General features: G+C 51.2%; 2 protein-coding genes across 2 annotated transcripts; one reads left to right on the top strand and one right to left on the bottom strand.

The window, feature by feature from the left end:
• The first annotated feature begins 1,942 nt into the window (after positions 1–1,942).
• CDK5R2 (cyclin dependent kinase 5 regulatory subunit 2) lies at positions 1,943–4,046 on the top strand. The gene is given in 3 exon segments (XM_047770487.1): positions 1,943–2,485; positions 2,487–2,841; positions 2,844–4,046. Coding segments are annotated over 3 exon segments (1,110 nt in total). The 5' UTR covers positions 1,943–1,978; the 3' UTR covers positions 3,092–4,046.
• Positions 4,047–22,059: 18,013 nt separating this feature from the next.
• FEV (FEV transcription factor, ETS family member) lies at positions 22,060–25,526 on the bottom strand. Its single transcript, XM_047770488.1, is given in 4 exon segments — positions 22,060–22,153; positions 22,155–22,647; positions 24,640–24,714; positions 25,475–25,526. Coding segments are annotated over 4 exon segments (714 nt in total).
• Between the last annotated feature and the right edge of the window lie 761 nt (positions 25,527–26,287).

Below are 26,287 nucleotides of genomic sequence, written 5' to 3' on the forward strand. Positions count from 1 at the left end.
TAGGCCTTATGTCAATGAGGGACTGCTGGGAGCAGAGCTGGGAGGACCCACGTGCCATTCAGATCCGCGTGCCTGGTGTTTCTGCCAGCATAATTCAGTCTCTGTGGGCCTTGTCCTTAACTACTGGTGAACCGACTGTTCCTTGGGTGGCAGATAAAGGCTGACTCAGAAGGCCTTGTAGGAGGAAGTGGAACCAATTACAGAAACTGAAAAGAGGGAACATTTTTCTGCAACTATGGGGAGAATGAGGGGCTGGGCAGGTCACCTTGGACTATGAGAATAAAGATCAGACGTAAGGGAGCAGAAGAGACACCCCCCCCCCCCCAGAGAAAGTACAAATGGGCACTAAGTCAGGGAGGGGGTACAAGTTGGCCTGTGTATAGTAGTGTATGGTGGGTATGGGGTATCACTATAGCCAGACCACAGGCCCCCTTATGTGGGAGGCCTATGGGACAGCTGAGAAAAGCTGGTGCCTCTGATGGCAGCCCAAGAGGATTCTGTAATAGCCTATCTGGAATGAACTAGGCACACACCTGCATATATAACAACCTCGACAAGCAGTGGATCCTTGGAGTTGTGTTAATGGTCTGTGAGGAGCATGGAGGCAACTCCAGGACCAATTCTGAGGATTTTGCTGAATCCATTGGCAAAGGTTTCTTTCCCCATCTCAAGGGCCCGCTGAGGAAGCTGGAAGACTCCTGTGTTGGGGATCCACAGAGAGCAGGCCAGGAGAAGGGTGAACACAGTCCCAGAAGGCAGATAGAACAGGCCTGCTGAGCTCAGGACCTTCAGATAAAGCCCAGAGAGTACCAAATCCAGGGCAAAGGCCTTATGGGTGCCAAGGAAGGAACAGACAGACCCAGAGAGAAATGGGCAAGACACAGCATAAGAGCATGTAGCTGGGAGCGGAGACAGCCAGGACTTGAATGGCAGGGAGCATATAACAGTGAAAACCCATCTCAGCTTGGGCAGATCAGTATCCAGCATTTCCCCAGGGACCTACCACCTAATACTCATCCAAGTGTGGAATCAGGAGGTGTTGGGTGGGGAGGGAGAGGAGGACAGAAGACAAGAGCAGCCACCCAGGGACCTGAGCTCAGGGCCTCTCATCACAGACTCAAGTGCAGAGAATCAGGTTGGCAAACGGTGGCTGCGGGGACATATCCGAGGGTCTTGCCACCCCCAGAGTAAAGGCCCCGAAGGGGACAGGTTATGACCTTCAGGACGGCCAGCCTAGCCAGCACCCCATCTCAGGCAGAGCAGAAATGTGCCTGCTGCAGTCCTCCCCACTAGCCTCGGCAAGGGGAAGGGAGGGAAGGAGAGCTAAGAGGGAATGGACTGACTGCAAGATTGGAAGAGCCTGTGCAGTGAGACCCAGCTGGGCCCCGGGCTCCCTGATGAAAACACTCACTGACCACGCTGCCCCCTACACACAATCAAAAGGAGGGAGAGTCTGTTCCCATGGCATCTCTGCTATTGCCATCCGGTGCATTAAAACAAGTTGACTCAGGGTCCCAGGACCTGGAGCGGGAGGTGGAAGCAGCTCCTCATCTACCAACTTCGACTCAGAAGGGGACCTCGAACCAGCCACCTCCTCCTCCTTTCCCTTTCTAGTGAAGGGAAAGGACCTGAGACAGAGGAGGGGGGGAATGGGCGGGACCTGATTGGCATGCGAGATTCTATTGGTCAGAGGAGATGCCGCTTAGGAGGGCACCTCTGTCGAGGATTGGCTGCGCGAGGAGGGGCGCGGCTCGGCAAAGACCGGGCCAAGGGGTGGGGCTGACGCTGCAGCTGGCGCAGCTCAGACTCTGAGCCGCCGCCGCCGCCGAACCGCCGAGCAGCCACCTTCCACTGCCTGTTCCCGCGCCCGGGCCGGGGCTAGGCCCCCACCGCCGGGTCCCCGGGGGCTGCAGCAGCGGCGGCAGCAGCGCCGCCCGCGGTTCCCGCCGGGGCCCGGGCGCCGGCCCCGCTCTGCAGGATGGGCACGGTGCTGTCTCTTTCCCCCGCCTCCTCGGCCAAGGGCCGGAGGCCCGGCGGGCTGCCGGAGGAGAAGAAGAAGGCGCCGCCCGCTGGGGACGAGGCGCTTGGGGGCTACGGGGCGCCGCCAGTGGGCAAGGGCGGCAAAGGCGAGAGCCGACTCAAGCGGCCGTCGGTACTCATCTCGGCCCTCACCTGGAAGCGCCTGGTAGCCGCATCTGCCAAAAAGAAGAAAGGCAGCAAGAAGGTGACGCCCAAGCCAGCGTCCACCGGCCCCGACCCACTGGTCCAGCAACGCAACCGCGAGAACCTTCTCCGCAAGGGTCGGGACCCTCCCGACGGCGGCGGCGCAGCCAAGCCCCTGGCGGTGCCTGTGCCCACCGTGCCCGCGGCCGCTGCCACTTGCGAGCCGCCGTCAGGGGGCAGCGCCGCCGCACCACAGCCTGGTTCGGGCGGAGGGAAGCCGCCGCCGCCGCCGCCCCCAGCCCCGCAGGCAGCGCCGCCGGTACCCTGGCGGCTCGCCGAGGAGGGTCATCGTGCAGGCTTCCACCGGCGAGCTGCTGCGCTGCCTGGGCGACTTCGTGTGCCGACGCTGCTACCGTCTCAAGGAGCTGAGCCCGGGAGAGCTGGTGGGCTGGTTCCGCGGAGTGGACCGCTCGCTGCTGCTGCAGGGCTGGCAAGACCAGGCCTTCATTACGCCCGCCAACCTGGTGTTCGTGTACCTGCTGTGCCGGGAGTCGCTGCGCGGGGATGAGCTGGCATCGGCCGCTGAGCTTCAGGCCGCCTTCCTCACCTGTCTCTACCTCGCCTACTCCTACATGGGCAACGAGATCTCCTACCCGCTCAAGCCCTTCCTCGTGGAGCCGACAAGGAGCGCTTCTGGCAACGCTGCCTGCGCCTCATCCAGCGGCTCAGCCCGCAGATGCTGCGGCTCAATGCCGACCCCCACTTTTTCACGCAGGTCTTCCAAGACCTCAAGAACGAGGGCGAGGCCGCCGCCGGCTCCGGGGGTCCACCCAGCGGGGGAGCGCCCGCGGCCCCCTCCTCCTCCTCAGCTGCCAGGGACAGCTGCGCGACTGGAGCCAAGCACTGGACTATGAACCTGGACCGCTAGGGAAATCCAAGGGCCGCCCCGCTTCCCGCCCCAGCCCCTGACACACACTCGGAGCCCCCCGGGACCATCAAGCCGCCGCCGCTGTTACAGCCGGTCCAAGCCGTGGCCCGAGAAGGAGCCGCCCCTGCCCCGCAGGGGAAGGTGGAGGCCAGGATGCCGGAGCCGCGGCGTCTGGATTTGTTGGGCTCAGGGTGGGGGTAGGGGGTGAGAGCGGGAGGGGACCCCCAACGTAACCCTTTCTATCTTCGTCCCCATCTCTTCAGTTCTGCCCGGGACTCTGCCTCCCCTTCTGTGTGTGACTGTAAGTCCGTCTCCCTCGGATTTGTCCATTTCTTCATCTCCTGTATCTTCACCTTCTCTCTTGCCTTTCCATCTCCATCCCTGCCTTTCCAGTTTCTGTTCCTTGGGTGTATTTCCGTCTGGATCTTACCCCCTACATGACTATCTCTCATTACCCCGTTTGTCTTTCTGCACCTGTGTCGCCACCTCCCGTTCTCTTTTTCCTCGCTCCTGGTATTTGTCACCATTTCCTCTCCTGTCTGCCTTCCCCCCATCTGCCTGTGTCAGCTTGCATTTCTTCCCCAGACTGAGCCCCCCTTACTCTTCTCTCCGGACCAAAGGGAACATTATTTCTTAATTTGGATCGGCTGAGGTGGTGCCGCGAGAAACTGCAGCCCCAGGAGCCCAGACAAACCACCAGGATGGTCCTTCGCCCCACCCCCACGGCCTCTCCCTACCTTTTCCAACGTGTTGCATGCCGGGAGTTGGGGGGGAGGGGGATGCCAGCTTCAGGAGGCTGAGGTTTGGGAAAAAAAAATCAATCTAGGAGGTCACCCTGGCAGCGGCGGCGGCGCCTCAGCGGAAGGGTGGGAGGAGACAGAAAACTCTTCTTACTCTGAGGGAGGGGCACCCTTCTTCCTTATCCTTAGATGTACCCCCCCCCCTTTTAATTTATTTGGTGGTTTCAGAGGGAGGGGGGAGGGATGGGGTGGGCCGGGAGCTGTCTGAGGTGCTGATCTGAGGTCGGACCGGAATTCTCCCGGGAGGGTACCAGGGACTGGTTTGGACCTGGTGCCATATCCAAGGTGCCAATGTTGAGGGCCGACGGTGCGGGCCGCGTTGTCTGTCTGTCCGTCTGTCCCGGAGAGAACTATAAAGCGCTGGAAGCGCCTGCAGATGTTTTTGCGCCGGCCTTTTTTTGGGCCCTGGGAGGGAGGGAGTGGGAGTGGAACTGTCACAGGCAGGGCAGAAGGGCCGCCGTAGACCTAGTGCAGAAGGTCAAGTCCCTAAGGTTTTGCTTCCCCTCCTCTCGCTGGCTTCCATTTTACAGAGGGTAAAGTGAGGGAGTCAAGGGTTGAGGCTTGATGGTAAAGTTGAATTCCTGCCTTCCACTGACCCCCCCCCCCCATTTTCATCTTGTCTGACCTATCTACTCATTAATGCCCAGGCCTTTTAGAGAATAAGTGATATGGACAGCAGAAGTTGTTTCCTTTTACAGAGCGGTTCGTTGAGGTAGCCCCAGCTAGTTATTGCTGCTTTTCTCTTCCTCCTCCATCTCTCCCTGCCATACATCCTATCTAGAGTCAGGTCAGGCCTAAGTCTGCCTTCATTCTCCAGTGGGGCCTGAAAGCCACACTTAGCCCCATACAATTTTCCCCACCCATGGAGCTGCTGCAAGGCTGCTTCAGTCACACATCCACCTGGGGCAGCCTTGGGAGGCCCATCCCTGCTTAAGACTCAGACACTGGTCCTTCATTCCAGGGAGGCTAGGACACAGGCAGCCTGTGAGACAGGAGCCATTTTGGGGGGTTGAAAGAAGAAAAGCTATTTGAGATTCCTCTTTTGTCACCGTTGCTTTCTTAAACACATAGCTAAGAGCCCCATTCACTATTTCATTGGCCCAAGGAGGCCTGGCTCCAGTAGAGCACTGAGCCTGGTCGCCACGGAGACCTCGGAGGATCTGGAGAGAGAACCCAGAGAGGCCTGTAAAGAAAAGGCCCGCGTCCGCTGTCCGTGGTGCTGACGGGAGCGCTGGGACAGGGAGAGGGCTTGCAGGAGCAAGAGGCGTTGCAGACTCGGCCTCAATTAGGTTTTCCGGGTAATTTAGGAGTAGGGTGTAATCCGTTCTGGTGGCGAGTTACAGGAGTCTGGACCCCAAGCCCAGAAATGCCGGCTCCTACTTGCTCTCATAGGAGGACAGACCTCGACTCTCCCCTGCCTGGCCCCAGCGCCCTTTCAACCCGGCTTGGAGCCGGAAATCCCCAGTCCAGATTTGTGAATCGAGTTCCCGGGGCGAGGGGGCGGGAGAGGAGGGGAGAGCTGGCGGAAGGGAAGGCGGGAGCAGCCGCCCATTGGCTGGAATTTGGCGCAGTCAGCGAGGTGCCGTCATCTCTCTGGGTTTGGCAGGAGTGAGGGAGGAGCACTTGGGTCACCCCGTGGCTGTCGCCATAGTAACCAGACTGAGCGGGCAGGGCCATCTTTCCACTCTCCCACCTCTGTTGGGCGGTGGAGGAAAACAATCCTGGTCCACCTTATTTGCAACTAGTTAGTGAGACTACTTGATTGGAATTTCTGCCTTAGACGAGCCTAACGGGGATGGGAAAGAGACCTGATAGCCTACAGAGACCCCCAAACATCCTGCCCTTAGGGGCCCGCTAGATACTGCCCCTGAACTTATAAACACAGCACCCTTCCAGTTGCTGCACTCACTTCGGCGCACAGCACCACACCCACCTCAAAGAACCTGTGGTCTGGCACTTGGAGACCTAGAATGAGAAAAAAAAGCCTCAGTGCAGGGTGTCAAATTAAATCTCACTTTCCTTGCCATGCCCCAAGGCATGAGACACTGCCATAATCCGATTAGGAGGTGAGGGACTGGAGGAGGATCAGCATGAATACAAGGAAGAATTAGCCGCCTGGGTCAAACTTGGTCAGACTCCTGTTTTTTCAGGAAAGGGGAGGGGGGTTAAATGGAGAAAGGCTCAGAATAACCTTCTGAGAAGGCAAGATGAGAGTAAATGCAGAAATAGAGTGAAGTCTCTTTATTGCCTAGAAGCGAACCTCTGGGAAGGTGTCCAGGCTGAGGTGGGAGGTGATGAAGAGGACCCAGAGCTCTAGAGTGAACCCAGCACAGGAGAGGGATGGACTGAGGAAAGAATGGAGATGGAGGATACGAGACAGAAACCCAGCTGGAGCCATGACTCAGCACTTCCCCTCAGCAAAGGGCCTGAGGTGACTCTCCCATGGGGCAGCAGAGAGGAGAAGGGAGCAGGAAAGCAAATGGGCAAGTAAATGGTGATCTGACCATTTGCATGATACATGCTGAAACATCTATTGATATACGACACATTTTAACCTAGAAGCAGGTACATATGCACTTATAGTGATGAAATTTCATTCAGTTATAACACAGATACATCTCTACTCACCTTCCTTGCCCCCCTTCCTGGAGCAGAGGACATCCTGTCCTGAGAGATATGCTTGCCTGTCCCTGGAATACCCTGGCACTTATTAGGAAAGGAGAAGTAAAAAAAAATTGCAGACATGTGGAGGGGTGTGTGTGTATGTGTGTGTGTATGTGAGAGAGAGATGGTTGTCAAGGTAACTGCTTTGCCTGCCAAGCAGGGTGCCCAGCAACCAGAGCATCTGGCAGTATCCAAGGGGACATCCTGTGGCCTCTACCCGCTGAGACTCTGCCTCAGGCACCCAGATGGGCATCTCTGGAAGATTTCTACAACAGAGGCTGCCAAAGCAGCCCCTCTGAGCATGCCACCATGACCAGGGACATCTGGCAACCAGGGAGAGGCCTGACCTTCATGTGCCCCACTTTAAGTGCTCCTTTTCACCCTCTTATACATTGTAAGCAACATTTGCCACAAATGCCCTCAAGACAGCCAGGGTTAAACTTTAAAGACCTTTATTAAGACCATGACCTTTCCTCTCAGCACCTTGCCAGACATTCAACAAGAAGGTCGTCTATAACCACGCAGGTTAGGTGTGTAAATGACGGATAGAAAAATTGCTTTAGTTCTGTGTGATGAAAGATTGGGTATAAGACAGATAAACTGCAGGGCACAGTCTCAGGATTCACCTTCCTTTGACCTGAGTTTGATATATTGATGAGGTTTTTAGAAGATAGATCTTTTTCACTTGTAGGCTCGCTGGCTGACTTTTCACTCCAGCAGCCCCGACTTCCTATTTTCTCAGCATTCAGGCTAAACCTCTCAATGTCTGGCTTAAAATTCTCCCAGTTCAGTTTGGGCTTTCACGGCATTTCTTTCTCCGTAGATCCTCCTCACTATTTCTTTAGCGAAGTCTCTTTCTACTTGGTGATATTGCCCACAGTAGTTACTCACTTTTTACATGTCCCCCCAACCCCCGCCTTTTTTTTTTTTTACTCTTTGGTCATAGTCTCCTGTGACTGACATCTACCTTCAAGCCCATAAATCATAAAATTAGTCTGTGTGTGTGTATATATATGGAGGGGTGATGATAAACAATGTAAATAGGAAAAGAGGTGTTACTTTCTACATTTTACTTCTTAAAAAATAGTTTACACTTTATACCAGAAAAACACAGACTATCAAGAAAAGCAGGGAGTTCCCCTGCGGCTCAGTAGGTTAGGAACCTGACTAGTATCCATGAGGATGTGGGTTCTATCCCTGACCTCGCTCAGTGGTTTAAGGATCCGGCATTGCTGGAGGTCCCATAGGGGATCAGTGGAACCGAATTTGACTAGCATCCATGAGGATGCAGTTTTGACCCCTGGCCTCTCTCACTGGGTTAAAGATCTGGCGTTGCCATGAACTGTGGTGTAGGTTTCAGACCTGGCTTGGATCTGGCATTGCTGTGGCTGTGGCATAGGCCAGCAGCTGTAGCTCCAATTCAACCCCTAGCCTAGGAAGTTCCATATGCTGCGGGTGTGGCCTAAAAAAAAAAAAAAAAAATAGGAAAGATGTCATGGTGGAAAACTTGCTCTACCAGATATTAAAATTTATTATAGAGCTAAAGCAGCTAAAACATAAGGCACTGAAAACAAGAATAGACATATCAATAAGCAGAATAGATAATCCAAAGCTCAACTCCAGCATACATGGGAATTTAACATATGACAAAGGCATCACTTCAAATCCACTGGGAAAAGATGGATTAGTTAGTAAATGGTTTTGGGACAACTGGGAATTCATTTATATGATGAAAAAAAAAGTCAATCCTTCCTCATTCTTTACCCTCCAGATAAGTTCCAAATTGATTTTTAAAATACAAAGAAAAAAAAACTAAAAAAAAAACTTAGACAAGAGAAAAATTGAAAGTATCTATTAGAAATTTAAATGCACATACTTTTCTACTCCAGAGTTTCAATTTCTAGTACTGACCCTAGAGAAATACTTAAATGTGTGTACAAAGATTTTTTTGTGTTTTTGTTTAGAGAGAGATAAAATGGAATCAACCTAAAATATCCACTAGTAGGTTAGAAGTTTAAAACACGTTTGATATATTCAAATTACTGAATACCACAGTACGCAGATTAAAAGAATGGACTGGGGAGTTCCCGTCGTGGTGCAGCGGAAATGAATCTGACTAGGAACCATGAGGTTGCGGGTTAGATCCCTGGCCTTGTTCAGTGGGTTAAGGATCCACAGTTGCCGTGAGCTGTGGTGTAGTTTGCAGACCTTAGATCTGGCATTGCTGTGGCTGTGGTGTAAGCCAGCAGCTATAGCTCCGATGAGACCCTCAGTCTGGGAACCTCCATATGCCATGGGTGTGGCCCTGAAAAGACAAAAAACAAAAAGAAAAGAAAAGAAAAATGCATTGGATTGGAGGTACTGACAGGAAAGATATCCAAAACATGCAGTATCAGTAGAAATTGCATAACGATATACACAGTACTATATCATTTATGCAAAAGCAAAACAAATCAAACTTTAATTTCTCTGTGTGTGTGTGTGTATAATAGAAGCTTAAGAAAGATACATATCACTCTTAATCTGTGACTTCTGGGAAGGAACTGGGATCGATGTTGTCTAGGAGATTTTCACCTTATCTGTGGAGTTTAATTTTTTACATTAAGAATGTATTAGTATATTATTTGCATAATTAGAAAATAAGAATGTGACTAGTCAAATACTAAATAAAATACTTGAAGAAAATGTGGGTTTATTATTATTACTGCATTTCGGGTTGGGTGGAGAACATTTTTTTAGCGCTAGAGAGATCTTAAAGAAAAAGATTGATTCATCTGATGCCATTGAAACTTTTGAATGTTAGAGAAATTGAGAAGAACAATCACAAACAAGATTGAGAGTGTATGTACAACACAATAAATTTTCAATAGAAAAATAAAACTGCGAAGAGGTAATTCAAACCATTATTTACACAAACAATGTAAATGATCAATAAACACATGGGAAGATACTAGACTTTGTTATTGACCAAAGAAATTCAAGTCAAAACAGCAGTGGGATAGTGCATCTCTTACACTGACAAAGGTTATAAAAATGAACAGTTTCAACCATGACAAAAACATGGGGAAATGTGACCTTTTCCAGCACTGTTGTAGACATATATGTTAGTCCAGTCTTTTTGGAGAGCTACTTGACTATGCATCAAAATGTAAAAGGCAGTATTCTCTTTGTCCCAACTACATTTCCAGAAATTTGCCCTAAGGAGCTAAGTGAGAAAGGACCTAAGACAAGGATACTTATTATAACGTTGTTTATAATAATAAAAAATTGAATGCCTCAGTAGGAGATTAAGTAAATTGTGATAAATCAGTATTCATTGGGATATTATGGACCATTTAAATGATACAGTAATCTACATTAAAAATGACCATGACAAAGTGAAAATAGTAGGTGTAAGAAGAGAGAGGTCTTTAAACAGCTGTCCTCTTCCTGTCATTCAGATCTCAACTTAACAGCCACCTCTTCCTGATAACTTCATCTCAGCCCGCCCCATAGTCACCCTTCATCTTATGCCCCTGATTGATTTCTTCATGACAATTGTCCCTGCCTGATAATTTTTTGTTATTTATTTTGTATCAGGTCAATAAAAGGTCTATTTGTTTACTGCTCGATTCCCTGTTCCTGGCAGTAGGCAGTCAATAGATATATATTGAATTAGTGTTTGTGTGTGTGTGTGTGTGTGTGTGTGTGTGTACGACAGAAAGCTTTAGGATATTTATTAAAGTGTTAATGGTTATTCGAAGTAGAGGGAATTTAAATGATTAGTTTTACCCTCTTCTGAGTTTTTTAGTTAATTACAATGAATTGTACTATTGTTATTACCTAAATAGAAGAAGAAGAAAAGATAAAGAAAGAAAAAGAGATAGAAATAAAGAAGAGGCGTTCCCGTCATGGTTCAGTGGTTAATGAATCTGACTAGGAACCATGAGGTTTCGGGTTCAATCCCCGGCCTTGCTCAATGGGTTAAAGATCCAGCATTGCCATGAACTGTGGTATAGATTGCAGATGCGGCTCGGATCCCGCGTTGCTGTGGCTATGACGTAGGCCGGGTGGCTACAGCTCCTATTTGACCCCTAGCCTGGCAACCTCCATATGCTGCAGGAACGGCCCTAGAAAAGGGGGGGGAAAAGACAAAAGAAAAAAGAAAAAAAGAAAAGAAAGAAAGAAGAAAAAGTTAAAGGAAGGAGGGAAGAGGAAAAAAGTGAGGCTAGGCAGTTCTGGAATATGAGAGACACACATCCCTAGACCTGCCCTCCTCCTCTTTCATATATCTCCAAAGTCTCTCACTGCTTTCCTCCTCCTCAAGCTATTTCCAAATCCCTAGGGTTTAAGAATGTCCCTTGCTGGACAAGAGAAGTGAGACACCTGTCTATTCCAGTGGGCATGTGTGTGTGTACACATACAGCACATGTAAACTACACACACACCCACACACCCAGAGTATGGGTGCCCACATACACACTCTTGCAAGAATTCATCCAACACCGTTTAAAGAACACTTGTCCATTTTTGTGTAAATGCCAAAGGAGACCCATTGTTCCTTATTCAAATAATAAAGCTAGGGGGAAGTTCCCTCTTCACATTAACTAATTCATATTTTTTTCTTAAACAGTAAGAATTAGCCAAGTGCCTGACACTTAGTCGATCTCAAAAAATGGATAATGGATCAATGAACTAAAATAGTGACAGTGTGCATGTTTGTCTTTTGGTTCTCAATAAGTATGCAACTAAATATATATTTTTAGGACACAAGTGTGGTAGCTAACTTCTCCCAGATGCTTGCAATTTCTCTTCTCTTGCTGAATGTTCTTATTTTGTGCTGGGTTTGGAGATTAGGTTTTGTTTGGTTTTGAATTTTGTCCTGGTACTTTTATAATGTCTTTATTTCATTCTTCAATTTATTTTGGGATTTACTTTTGTATGTGGTGAGCAGTAGAGCTACAACTATTTCCCCAAACGAACAGCAGGTTGCACAAACCTTTGAACAGTCTTCTTTTTCTTGCAGTGAATACTATCTCGATCTTTATGAAATTCTCACCTATACATGTGTCTGTTTCAAGGCTCTACTGGGTTCCATTGATCTACCTGACTATTTCTGTGCCAAACAGCATTTTTTTTTTTTTTTGGTCTTTTCTAGGGCTGCACCCACAGCATTTGGAGGTTTCCTGTCTAGGGGTCGAATCGGAGCCATAGCTTCTGGCCTACATCACAGCCACAGCAATGCCAGATCTGGGCCACATCTTGCAGCAATGCTGGATCCTTTAACCCACTGAAAGAGGCCAGGGATCGAACCTGCGTCCTTATGGATAATAGACGGATTCTTAACCTGCTGAGCCACAATGGGAACTCCCAAACCATGCCTTTAATACTGTAGATCTGCAGTATGCGCATTGTTCTTTTGCTAAAACTGCTTGGCTAGTCTTAAACACATAATCCAGAAGAACTTTAGAGCCATAAAATTCCTTTAGGACTTGGATTGGGACAGTATACTTTTGTTGATTTGACGTCTTGCAATATTGAGTCTTTCCACTCAGGAACATGCTAAGTGTTCCATTTATTCAGGTCTTCTATTATGTTCCTTAGTGAAAACTTATAGGTTTTTTTTCCATTTAGATATTTCCCATGTTTCTCATTAGGTATACTTGGGAACGTATTTTTTATTGCTCTTATAAATCTGCCATTCCCAATTCTTTTCCTTATTTCTACACTGTTATGGAAAATCCATATGTTTGTATATGTTAATCTTGTATCTTCCCAGATATACTAATTTCATTAGTTCTAATTGATTTCCAGTTGAATCTCTGGGATATTCTAGGTAGGCAGTCATATTGTCTGCAAACAAGGACATTTGAAAAATCTTCCTTTCCACTGTGTGCATATAGCAATACCTTTTTTTGTCTTATTGTGTTGACTAGGATCTCCAATAGAATGTTCAGTGGTAGCAATGATAACAAGGTTGGAAGGGATAAAAAAGACATTGCCTTGTCCCTGACTTGCAGGAATTCATCTCCTTTCTCACCAACTGAAGATTCTGTTTTGTAGTAGGTCATCTCAAAGCATCTTTGGAAGTTGATAAAACTTTAATCAAAATCATTATTCAAGGATGTCCTGCTATGGCGCAGTGGGTTAAGAATCCCACTGAAGCTGCCCCAGTCATTGCGGAGGTGTAGGTTTGATCCTGGCACAGTGGGTTAAAGTATCTGGTGTAGGTATTGCAGCAGTGGCATAAGTTGCAGCTGAGGCTCAGAGTCAGTCCCTGGCCTGGGAACCTCCATGTGCTGTGGGTGCAGACATGAAAAAGAATAATAATGATCATTATTATTATTCAAATTGCTTGTTCTGTGTGGAACACCAACTGATCCATGTGGCCTACATGGTCCTGGGCAGGTGCAATTTGGAGGTAGAGGACAGGGTGGCTGAATGTCCTTCTGGGACACTCCTTTCTCCTCTCTGACATTTAAAGGCAGGGTGATGTCCGACATACAGAACAAAAGACTAGGAGTCAGATGTTTGAGTCTCTACCATTTACTGGATTTTTTTTTGTCTTTTGTCTTTTGTCTTTGTTGTTGTTGTTGTTGTTGTTGCTATTTCTTGGGCCCCTCCCGAGGCATATGGAGGTTCCCAGGCCAGGGGTTGAATCGGAGCTGTAGCCACCGGCCTACGCCGGAGCCACAGCAACGCGGGATCCGAGCCGCGTCTGCAACCTACACCACAGCTCACGGCAACGCCGGATCATTAACCCACTGAGCAAGGGCAGGGACCGAACCCTCAACCTCATGGTTCCTAGTCGGATTCGTTAACCACTGCGCCACGATGGGAACTCCTAGATGTTGATCTAAGACAGTTATTCAGCTTTTCTGAATTTCAGTTTTCTTGTCCATCAGATGGAAATAGGAATCTCAGACTTGTGATGTCTTATCAAATGGCTGTCATGAGAATGACAATATTATTTTTGTTGGGGTAACAACCATTGCTATGGTAGTTAGCTCTGTTAATAAATATTGACAGAGGGATTAAGGGACCAAGACAGAGTCCAGAATGGGACCCTCAGCTGCTCTGACCGACTCTGCAAGCCCCTGAGGCAGTAGGGAGCCCAAGAAGCCTGGGCCTCCCATGAGAAATCTGTGACTTGGTGACATGTGTTTACTCCTGGCTGCCAGGTCTTGGCCCCAGGGGGACCCATGTGTCTCTCTCTGGAATGCCAGCCAGGGGACTTGCTTCAGCTGCTGGTGCATAGATACTGTGTCAGCCTGGCTCAACCCAACAACATTCCTGAATCTCAGCCTCTGGGCCAGGAGGCCAGGCCTCTCTTGGGATTCCCCACTCCAGAGATCCCCCTGCCCCAGTAGAAAAGAACAGCTGAACCTGCCTCCACAACTCACCTGCTTTGTAGTAAAGGGTGGGGAAAGATTCATCATGGGAGCGTCTTAGGACACCAGGCATAAAGAATCTTCAAACTGTGAGGACATGAAACAGCAGGCACCAGAGTGTGCCAATTCCTATGCTACCATTCATGCTCCATGTAGTGGAAATATGCTAAGATTTGCAGCAAATCTGGGCCTGGCTGTTCCCTCATTGTGATGGGACTTTTGGACTTTTTTCCCCTCATCTGTCATATAGGAGTTAAAGAGATTGTTGTATCTGGTAAAATCACATATATGGATGTGCTTTGTAAACTGCAAAGCGTGGTACACATATACGGTGGTACTGAATCTGGCCCACAGGCATGTGTTTACAGACGTGGCCACACAGACGTAAATACAGGAAGGAACCTAGAATCTGTCTCTTTGCCGCTATGTGTCAAAGGTAGAAAATCAAGGAGAAGAGTAGAAAACCAAGGGGAATTGGGAAGGTGATCATAGGAAAGAAAAATGAGGTCTAGAGGTTACCATCACTGCCTGGGACACTTCCCCACTTTTCCCTCTCATCCCCCTTTCTAGTGTCACCCCAGATCTCTCCATATTGTAGGGTATAAAAGGACAGCCCTGCCTGGAGCCTCCTTGACAACTTCCTGCTGTGTTGCTCAGCAACTTGACCTTCTCTTCCAGAAAAAGGAACCCAGGTTCTGGTCTTCCAGCCTGCTTCAACTACTTCTTCTTCCCCCAGCCTCACACATTCAAGGAAGGAGCTCTGACTCATGGAAGGAGAAGTAGAGGGATTAGATTGAGAGAGGTGGTTTGAGCTCCCGGGGCAGGTCTCTGTCCTGGGTTGGCCGATGCTGGGGGGATGGCAGTTACGGAGCAGCCGTCTGTACTGAATTCTTTGGGCGCATGCTCTGCCCTTGTAGCAGTCTAACAAGGTGGGTGTAATCAATGTCTCCATTTTGCAGATGAGGCCACTGAGGCTCAGAGAGAACAAGTAGCCTTCTCATTCCCACAGGAAGTAGGCAGAGTTTGGTTTGAATCCATGTCCTTCTGGCTTCCCTCTACTCCATCATGCCATTTGAGATAAATGCAAGAGTCACACTGGCCACAAGGCTTCTCAAATTTATTTCTCACTCTGTTATTTGTCTGGAACCCAGATGAGTACTGGAATTGGGAATGCCCTGGGGTTGGGCTGAGGTTTGAGGAAATAGTCCTGTCACTTCCTAGGCCTCTCAAAATCTCGAATCTGCTCACTCCTCAATGAGAGATGATAAAGAGAATAAGGAAACTGAGCTGCTAGAGTTTGAATCACCTTGCTACCATCTAGCAGCACTGTGACTCCAAACAACTTATTTAATATTTTGTGCCTCAATTTTCCTCATCTATAGAATGGGAATAATTCTAGATCCAATTCCAAAGGGTCATGAGGATTAAATGAATGAAAATCTCTTTAAATAGTGCCTGGCACCTATGTTCAATGAGTGTTATTGATTACTTCTAGGATGCCTTAGCATATAAAGCTCTTTCATTTCTTTAGTGGTTAAGTGAACTTATTGCCTCTGAAGTCAGACTGAATTCAGATTCTGAGCTGCCCTTTCTCAACATGTGACATTGGACTTAACCGCTCTGTACCTCAGTTTTCTCATTATAAAATGGGAAGAATCACCATGTCTATTTCAGAGGATTCTTGTAAGGATTAAATGTGATTGAGTATTAATTATGGTAATGTTAGTTGCTGTAACAAGAAAACTTCCAAATTAAATGTAATAGTTCAGTGCATGTTGATGAGTGATTTCTCTCCACTTAATGTTTTAGGAACCAAGATCCTTTCATAGTGTAGCTCGACCATCTCTTAGGAACTAGTTGTCTCCTAAATCCAGATGACAAAAAGGGAATAAGAGGGTATGGAGAAGTCACACCCACTTCTAAATGCCTTGGCCTGGGAGCAATATATACTATCATTTCTGTTCATATGCTGTTGGCAAAAACAAGGCTCCTACCAAGACGCAAGGAGGGCTAGAAAATTAGTCCCTGGCTGGGTGGTTGCTTCCCAGTGACATCTTTGCTACATGAATTAAGAAGCATGCAACTTGGAGTGAGGGGTAGAGCTAGTTGTGTCTGCCACATTGAGAGGAAATATTGGGATGTCATTAAATGTTTTAAGAGTGACAAGTATGTTAAGTGTTACTGCTAATATTATTATTATTTAATCTACACTCTAAGAAAATCACATATCTTAACAGTATAATATATTCCCAAAGTCATACATATGGTAATTAGCTGAAATCCCATAACTTTAAATTTGGTACAACCTCCAGTTACCGTATAAAAAGAGGGAGAATGCACTGGGTATAGGAGGCTGACCCATGTGATAGTTGTGGCCACATAACCAGTCAAGAGGCTGGTTCTTGGTGAAGCTCCTCAGATGGGTGACTGGCCTGGAATGTCAATGTTCCAGTGGAGGTAAACATTCAAGTTCCTTCACAGAGCACATGGAGTGTATCAGATTGGATTAGAAGGGAAGAGGCAGGTGCCTGCTTTATTTGGGGTTGTTTTGTTTTTTCTAATAATAGAAAACATTGATGCATGTACAAAGGTACTTATATAATCATTTATTCTTTCAACCCTATGAGGTAGGTTCTGTTATTATCATATTCATTTTATGGATGGAGTAATTGAGGCACAAGTAAAGTGACTTGTTTGAGGTCACACAGATAGTAAATGACAGAGCCAGCACTCAAACCCAGCAAGTTCATCCCCAGAGCCCTTGCACTTAACCCTCATGCTATATCACCTTTCACTTACAAAGAAAGGAAGGGAAGAAATAGCAAACAGGATCCAGTGGGAGGGAATTCTCAGAAACAGAAAAAGTCACAGTCAATGGGACATCAGGCCACTTGCCTGTAGACACAAGAGCCACCATCCCAGGACAGAGGAGGGTCAAGGGGAAATCTCACTGACCAAACTGAGGGAGGAATTCCACCGAAGTCAAGTTGCTATCAGACCCTCAGCCCCACCCCAGAGTACAGATATCCACTCAAAAGTTGTAGGAACAGTTAGGAAAGTGAAGGCTTGCAAAAGACAACGGGGCAACAAAACAACCTAATTCATTCTTTTGTTTATCAGACAGGGGCCCTAACTAACTGAAGACACTTGTAAGAAAAGCCATCGATTTGTCCATTTAAGCAGTCATCTTCTGCTATGAGTAGACAGTTAGATGGAGTACACCTGCAGTGAGTGGGCCGTGAGTGGTCACACCCTCATGAGGAAGAAGCTTTCCAGGAAGGCCAAGTGGGAGTGGATCTGTTGTGATGGGTCAGGACCTGAGCCCTGGGGTCACAGGCTGGGCCAGTCACTTAACTTCTCCAAGTCACAGTTTCCTCATCTGAAAGTGGAGGTGACCATCCCTACTTGGCAAGGTTATGGCCAGGTTAAAGGAGGGACCACAGGCATTAGCATAGGACAGAGCCTGCATAGAGTCAGGTGCAGTGAATGGTAGGGCACATTTTTATTATCATGTAGCAGGTCTACTTGATATGAGTTATAAAAAAGTTTGAGGTAGACTAAAAAAAAAAAAAAAGGAGTTCCCGTCGTGGCGCAGTGGTTAACGAATCTGACTAGGAACCATGAGGTTGCGGGTTCGGTCCCTGGCCTTGCTCAGTGGGTTAACGATCCGGCGTTGCTGTGAGCTGTGGTGTAGGTTGCAGACGCAGCTCGGATCCTGCGTAGCTGTGGCTCTGGCGTAGGCCGGTGGCTACAGCTCCAATTCAACCCCTAGCCTTGGAACCTCCATATGCCGCGAGAGCGGCCCCAGAAATGGCAAAAATACACACACACACACACACACACAAAAGTTTGAGGAACAAGTTGGAGTGCATTTTAAAGACATGTGAAGGAAAAATGAAGGCCAGAAAAGCAGAAAGCTCTGAGAAAAGTACATCACATCACAGCAACCCATTCTGAGGTCTGTCTGTGGCCACATGAGCTACTGCATGCGAAGTTGCTTTGTAATCCTCAGTGCCCTAGGTGGCCTCAGTGCTCTGTGGCTATGCAGGTCGTGGGCAGTGTGGACGTGGATGTCCTCACACAGCATGCTGGGTGGACTTCTGATTCCATCTGCAAGTGAAGGCAAGTGGATCTTGGTCACACGGAGCACACGTTACTTTAGAAGACTTGGGTCACTGTCATCCTGGGAGGCGGGGGAGTGATCCCACAAACACGGTGACCAACGCCACTTGGGACTATGGAGAGAAACTATTCAGAGCACTGGGAAAAGGCCTAGGAGAGGAACCAGAGGACTCTGATCTTAGAATAGGCCCTGAGGCTTTGGCCAAATCTCTTAACTTCTTGAGCTTTGGTTTAATTACCCTCCAAGTGGAAAAAGAAACCCCTGCTGTGTCTTTCTCCCTGAACTTGGAGGAACTCGATAAAACAATGGATGTGAAAGTGTTTTATGGAGTTCTTGTGTGGCTCAGTGGGTTAAGAACCCAACATATTTTCCATGAGGATGCGGGTTCGATCTTTGGCCTTGCTCAGCGGCTTAAGGATCCCACGTCGCTGTGACTGTGGCATCGGCCTGCAGCTGTAGCTCTGATTCGACCCCTAGCTGGGGAACTTCCCTATGCCACAGGTGTGACTGTAAAAAATTAAAATTAAAAAAATTGTAAAGTCTATAATGGTGGGGAGAGGGGGTGTGGGAGAATGAGCCATATTTTCACAAATGACATGAAGGAAGAGACAGAGAAAAGGCTCAAAACTTCAGAGAATTCAAGAGGGGCTGGACCCTGGATTGGGAGAGAGAAGCAATGGTGGGATCAATACCTTGGAGAGCCAAGGACCAAGGGGTTCAGGGTCAATGAGGATGGGCCTGGATCATCAGGAAGCAGAGTGTGGTAAGAGCGTGGCCTCCACAGGGTTTGGGTGGAGTAGAGTCATCCCAAGACTACAGTAAATGTAATCCTAGAATTATCTAGAGGTCAAGTTGCCAAGCTGATTTGGAGTACTCAGGTTTTCCAATGCCCCATCCCATATCTTAGCTTCCCCAGTTGGCTCTTTGTGCAGGAAAGAACAGAGGGGCAGAGGGAGCTTTAAGGATGTGATATCATAAATAAGAAGAAACCCTAATCTAACAACACTTCCCAACAATGCCTGAAACCCCTCCTTTACCACCTCACTCATAGGACTTCAAGAGTCTCAAGGTCGAAGTCACCTAGTCCACCTCCTTTCTCAACCTCCCAAAGAAGGGTCCACTGAACACTCCAGTGACAGAGCACTCACTCCACATCTGACATGGTCTGTGGCAGAGTCTATTCCTTAGATCAAATTGACATATCTGTCTCACTCTGGCTTTCTACCATGTGTCCCAGTGCATGCATCCAGGTGCTTTGCCACAGGATAGTGCTTTGAAAAATTGAGGACAGCTCCCGTGCCTCTTTCCCCACTATGACTTTCCAGACCATGGTGGTTTTCCAGCATTCTTTCTCTCCACTTCCTGGATCTACTCTGTTGTCCATTTGGTCTCCTGAAAGTGTACAATTATGCTGGGGGAAGGGTCATCACAGCAAGTGGATCGTTTCCTTCATCCTAGGTGCCATAGCTGCATCAATGCACCCTCAGATCCCAGGGGTTTTCTGCATTCCCCCTACAGGCTCCCAGGTAATGCTGTGTTGACGAAGACATCACTAATTTATCCATAGGCTGTACTGTGCCCTGCCCGTCCCACATCTTGAGCTCTGGGTTTGAAAGATCTGAGGGTAGGACCTCACATTCCTTGCTAGGAATTTTCATCTTTTTACATTCAACCCATAGTTCTTAGCAGCCCGAATCTTTCTGGAACCCAGTTATGTCTCCCTAATGTATTGTCCCCCCACCCCAAGCTTCTGCGCCCTGCAAAGAGGCCCTTTGCCTCTTCCTCCAAGTCCTTGAGGCTCTCACCAGGCTGGACTCTCCCCTGGTCATCTGCTCCCTGGAATACATGATCCAGCCCTCCCACGCCATGAAGTCTAAAGGGCATATCAACATGGAACATGCTGATGCCAGAATGTTAAGGGACTAAAGCAGGGTACCATTCCATTCTAAAGGGCATAGAGAAGAAGAAGGAGATAATGACAAGGAGTTATAAATAGTGGCTTCTGGGTAATGAGACTGTAGGTGACTTTTCCCCATATTTCGTTACCTGCTCCATGCAACTAATATTTAATGGAGTCCTTATTGTGTATTTTCCAAATTTTCTATGCTGAGTGTGTTATTTGGAAAAACAGAAAAATAAAGTGAAGACACAAAAAATAAAGACTCTTCATCTAGGTGGACCTTGATTTCATTCCTTTGGAAGGGGCATACAGACTCTCCATGCACTTAACTGTCCAGTCTCCCATCTGCATTTCCCTTCCTGCCCACAGGACACCAGGAAACCTCCTCAATTTCCTGGTGGGAGCCCAGGCATTCTCCCAGCGAGGAACCTTTGGTCCAGGAAGAGATGTGGCCCCTGGGAAAGAAACACTCAGACCACGGGGACAGGGGTGCAAGGGGCTTGCCTTGGTGTGCAGCTCTGAGTTCCAGCTATCATTTCAGGTACCTTTCCCAGTACTGTTTCCATCTAAGAGAACATGTTTTAGGCAGTTTTCCTGCCAATAGGTTTTGTCAAAGAAGTGGAGAAAGCATAAGAGCCGTGGCCCCCAGTGGGCACAGAATTAAGAAGGGCCTCAGGTGGTGAGGAAAATGGCCTGGGCAGGATGACACACCTGACACACTTCCTGGACCTCTTGAGACCGGACCTTGGATGCAGGGCTAGGGTTCCCTCCTTTCGCCCTCCTCCAAAAGTTGGCCTGGGGGTGTCTGGCCTTTGGTGGGTCCCCTGTTTAGCTGCAAACCAGGCTCTGGCTTACCCTCCTCCAACCAGCAGAGGGCGCGTGCCACCCACGAGAAGGCGATTGCAGCCGCAAGCCGGGGAGGGGCGCGGCAGGGGCAGAAAGGGAGCTCTCTTTCTGAAAATGAGGAGAAAAGATAGCGCTGAAGATAGAGGGGAGGGGCAGTTTGTGACTGTGAGTGAGAGAGAAAGTCTGAGCGGGGGCAGGATGGGGAGGGGAGGGGCGAGGAGGTGGGGAAGGGGATGAAATGGAATGACTGAGGAAAGATTGAGATGGAGTGAAAATGATACAAGGCAGGAGAAGGTTGGGATGAGGTAAGGACCAGGAAGAAGGATGGGTGAGATGGGGGAAGGTGGGATGCCGGCGCTCTGGCGGGAGGAAAGTTGGGATGGGGTGGGGTGAAGAGGCAAGTGGAAGGCAGGGTGAGGTTGGCTGGGGCCGACTGCCAGGTGGAGGGTGGGCTGCAGCAGGGCCTTTCCCTCGTGGGCCGAGCCCTCTCACTAGCGAGTCTGCCCTCCCCTCCAAGCCTGCCTGTCCTCATTCTCTCCAGCTCTTCCTTGGCAGGTCTTTTTGCTCAGGCCTGAGCTGGGCATCTCATTACCACCACCGCCACCCCCCACCCCGAGAAGTTTCTAGTGCAGCTAAGAACAGAGAGAGAGGCAGCAGGGAGCTTGGGAGCTTTAATAGATCTGGAAGGGAATAGAAACACAGGGCAGTCCTGCGGGAGGGTGGGGGCAGGAGGAAAGGCCCCTCCCCCAAGCTACCTAGAAGCCTGGGGTGGGGGGTTCTGCTGGAATGCCCGGGGAGGTGGGTGCGGAGAAGGTGGACTGTGCCTTGCCTCGGCCATTAGGGGGATGGGGCAGCTCCGTAGGGAGGGAAAAAATAAATGAGAAAAGATTTGGAATTCGAAAGAAAAGGGTCCCAATGGAGGGGCTTCTGGGATGCAGAGGGAGTTACGGATGGAGGGGAAGAGAAAATCAGGGGAGACCCAGGAATCTCATTCAGGAACCTGGAATCTAGAACAAGGTGGAGGTTAGAGGAAGTGGGGTCACCCTCCCTCGGAGGTTGAGGGATGCGGCGGGGAGGAATCCAGCTTTAAGGGAAGGCTGAGGCGGCTTCTGGTCCCTTCCCTCGGGGCTGCGTGCAGCGAGTGGAGTAAAATCTGAGGCCAAAGGAACCGTGGGGGAGGCGCCGGCTTCCTCTCCGGGGTGTGGATGGGATTGAGCGAGGCTCTGGGCGTCTGGGGGAGGTCGCGTGGCACCCGGCCGCCCCGTCTAGTGGTAATGGCCCCCCAGGTGCGAGGTGGCGGCCACCGCGCCAAAGGGCCCGGGAGGGCCCTGCAAGCCCGGGCTGGGGTAGAGCGCGGCGGGTGGCGGCGGCGGTGGCGGCGGGGCCCGGGCCGGGCCAGTAGGAGAAGCCGGCGGGCGCGACGCCGGCCGAGGCGGCCATGAGATTGAGTTTGGAGAGGCCGGGGAAGGGCAGCGGGGCCAGGCCGGCCGGCAGCTTGTAGAGCGCGCCGTCCTGGGCGGCTGCGGCGGCGGCGGCCGCGGCCGCGGCGGCGTGGGCGTGAGCTGGGGGCGGCTGGCAGGCCTGCGCCAGGCCCTGGAAATCGAAGCGGTAGGCGTAGCGCTTCCCGTGCACCTTGCTCATGATGTTCTTGTCATAGTAGTAGCGCAGCGCGCGGCTCAGCTTGTCATAGTTCATGTTAGGCTTGCTCTTGCGCTCACCCCAGCGCCGCGCCACCTCGTCTGGGTCCGTGAGCTTGAACTCGCCGTGGCCACCCTCCCACGCGATGCAGCCGGCGTTCGCGCGGTCGGCCAGCAGCTCCAGCAGAAACTGCCACAGCTGGATCTGCCCGCTGCCTGTGGGGAGGGAGCAATCAGCCAGAGGCGAGAGGAAGGAGGCTGGAGGCAGGGGAAGAGGTGAGGCGAGAGACCCCGCTTCCCCCGCCCCAGTCCGGGGGGAACTGGTGCCAGGGAGGGAAAGGGCAAGTCCAACTGTAAAACAGCGGCGCAGCTGGAGCGGCTGGCCAGGGAAGGGCTGATCAGCAAAGCGGTTCCTAGCTGTTACCGCGCTTTTGCACAATGGAAACGCTCCCACTTAGACGCAGCCCCACGGGCACAGAGCTTTGTGAGAATTGGTGAAAGAGCGGGAAGCATTGCCTCCTCCGCGTCGAGGCAGCGGCGCACCAAGGCACAAGGCTCTCGAAGCTGAGCAAGGGCCGGATATCAGGCGCTGGGCCGAGCACACTTACGCAGTGCAGAGCCTGCACAACCGCACTGGGTACCCTACACAGGTGGTCGGACTGCCACGTCCCAGCTGGATCGCGTCCAGAGATCCAGAGGGAAGAGTCAGGTTTGCAGCAGGATCACCCGGGCCGGGGGCCGGGGGATAAGGCATACAGTTGGAACCCCTGCCTCAGATGGAACAGGGGTGATGGCCGACTTCCTCTCGGCACTGTGTGGGACAAGGAGTGGGGACAGTGGCCCCCTAAGTGTGAGAGGAATGGCAGCTTCTGAACACTCCCCACCCTTGCCAGCATCTGGTGCACCGGGGCTACTCCAGTTTGGCCTCTTTTTTTTTTTTTTTCGAAACAGGCGGGATTCCCAGAGTACAAGGTGTCATACTTCCCTGGGAGCTGGAAGCACAGCTCTGAGGAAAGCCCAGGAGGCCAGGAAGCCACTCTGCTTGGCTCCCTGCCTCCTTCCTTCTTTGGGCTCTTCTGCCCCATCTGGATTTTCCTGGGTTGCTAGAAGTGGCCAGGAGATTTTCCAGGATAAGCGAGTGGTGAGAGAGAGCTCCTGCTTCCATGTCTTGGAGCCTCGATCAGACAAGTGGAGAAAAATCTGGATAGAATTACCCGCCGTCCACACTCTCTTTCAAAACCAAATGGATTTTTCTCGAAGTTGTCTGATTAATGCTTCAAATTGAGCCTGGTGAACCTTTCTTTTTTTCCCAACTTGCTCAGAACCCAGATTCTGCCCTCCACCATAATTTCTATCCCAGTCCCTCCACACCAGCCCAGTGAGGAGCTGCCTGGCTCCAGGCTGGGAGCATGCATTTTAGGGTCAGAAGCAGGAGGAGGTTTGGGTAAAAGTGTGCATTTGGTACTGGGGGACATAGAAGCCTGGAAATTCATTCCTGTTAGATGTTGTGTTCCTATTTGGATAAAGAAGCTGCCGACCTCATTTTCCTGCTTACTGTAACTTGGTGAGATCTAGGGTACTGATTGGTTGGGGAACCTGTGGGGAGGCTTTGCCTAGAAGGCCATCAAGCTTCTGCTGCCAAAAAAGCAAACCTGAGGGTAATTTCAGGATCAGCGGAAATAGGTGGTGGACCTAGGAATCTACCACAGTTCCCCAGGGGTCTTCTTAGCCTGCAGAGCCTGCCGGTGCAGGCCAGTGAGGAAGGTAGGTGCTGACCCGATGCCAGCCAGGCCTTGAGTGGCCGGGGAGAAATTCTCCTGGTCACCTTGCCAGGTGGTGCCAGACCTTGCACTCCCACTGCCAGTGGGGAAAGGACACCAAGAGCCTCAGACCCAGCCCCATATCGGGAAAAACATCTGAAGTCAAAAAGGAGGTGGGGTGGAGGGCCACCATCCTCTCCATCTGCCCTGGCCTGCAAGTTCAGCTGTGGGTCTCAGAAGATGCAGGAGCCAAAGGCCAAATGAATGTTCCCCCTACCACCCCCAGCCTCCCCACAATCAAGCCCCGACCCTCTGCTTCCCGGAGCCCAGCAGTGCACATCACTTCCTCTCTATTCAGGTGGCAGCGGCACCTGTCCTTCCCGGGTGGGTGCCCCGGACCCTACCCGCTGTCCTTGCCTCCGCCTTTCCAGTCCACCAGCCCGCTCACCTTTTTGTACCGCAGGGCTCAGGGGCCCCCACCCTGGGCTCTTCCCTTCCTTGAAGAGACCGTCTCCGACGGGATCTGTGGCGGCAGGAGAAAACAGTCAGGCGGATCCAGGCACAGGTTGCCGGCTTGACCGAAAGGGCCCGGAGCCAAGGCTCGAGGGGGAGAAAGGGGGTGCCTTGGTTCCTGGGCGCGAGGTTGGGGGCCCGATCCGTCCGGCTCCTCCTCCCGGAGTCTGGCCCGGGCGCGCGCGGCGCGGAGCCCCTCCATAACGCCCAAGTCAGGAAACGCGTCCAGGAAAAAGGAAATCCGCTTTCCGAACGGGCCGGCGGGAGCCTTATAAAGCCAAGCGGGGTTTGCGCCAGCCGAGCCGGAGCGCGTGGAGCCCATCGGAGAGGAGAGGGCGCCTGGAAGGCTGGGTTGGTGGGAACGCTTGGAGCACGGAGGTGAGGAGCCACGAGGGCGCAGGGGCGACGTCAGGCTGACCGAAGCCTCCCAACACTGCACGCGCCCTGAGCCCCCCCACCCCACCCTGGCCACTCTATAGAGACCCCCCTACTCCCCCCTACCAGGCTCTTTCAGCTCCCAAGCTGGGGCCCTCGGCTTCCCAGGCTCCCAGTCTGCTCACTTCAAGTCCTCTAGACCTCACGCTAACACCCCAAAGCTCTTCATCTGCTTTTAAGGTCTCCCAATGTCCTAGCTTGCTCAGTTTTCCCAGCAATACGAGTCTCTGGACCGCGCCCCCTTCCCTTGGACCCCAGCATCCCCTTCCCATGCCCCAACGCGGAGTTCCCGCCCCAGGTCCTGGTGCCTCCAGCGCCCGGCTGGTCCCTGGTACCTGGCAGGTACATGTTGATCAGCAGGGGCTGGGAGGCGCCGCTCTGTCTCATCGCCGCCAGGGACTGGGCGGTGGGAGGTGGGGGGGGGTGGTGATGAGGGGAGGGGGGGAATCGCGTCAGGCTTTGCGCTCCGGGGCACGGATCCCCGCCCGAGGCGAGTGCGGGTGACAGGGAGAAAACGGCGGCGCTGGGTCCGGCAGGGCCTGGCGGGAGGGGGCTGCCCGGGTGTGGCGGGGGATGGAGGGGGTCCTGGAGCGATGCTCGCAGCTACAAGGCTGCTCGCAACCCTCCGGGCCCCCGCGCGGGCAGGGGCCGCAATTTCCGTTTTAATTAAAGCGCTGCCGCCTCGGCCCCCCGGACCCCGCCCCCGCCCCTCTTATCGCCCCATCGCAATAAAGTCTCCAACGCGCGGAGCTGCAGCCAAGCGCACCCGGCAGCCCCCCGCACCCCGCAACCCAGGAGACGCGCGGGGGATGGGCCTGGGCCTCGCGCTCTGATAGGGGTCAGGAGCGCATTTCTTTTCCGCCTCCCTGACTCTGAGCAAACAACGATGGGGCGGGGTACCTGGCCCCACTTCGGACCCCCGGGGCCACAGGGCCCCCACTCCTTCCCACCCATCCTCCCCCCACCACCAGCGCTCTGCTCTCCTCCCCTTCCTCCCCCCCACCCCCACCCCACCCCACCCCCACCCCACCCGGGTTCCCGTCTCCAGGCTGCGTTATCTGCATCTTCACTTTTAAATTTCCGCTTCCCTCCCTCTCGCCTGTCGCTGCGCTCCGGGCCAGCAGCCGTTGCTCCCTTTATCTCTGCCC

The sequence above is a fragment of the Phacochoerus africanus genome, chromosome 3, assembly GCF_016906955.1.
Source record: "Phacochoerus africanus isolate WHEZ1 chromosome 3, ROS_Pafr_v1, whole genome shotgun sequence".
Lineage (NCBI taxonomy): Eukaryota > Metazoa > Chordata > Mammalia > Artiodactyla > Suidae > Phacochoerus > Phacochoerus africanus.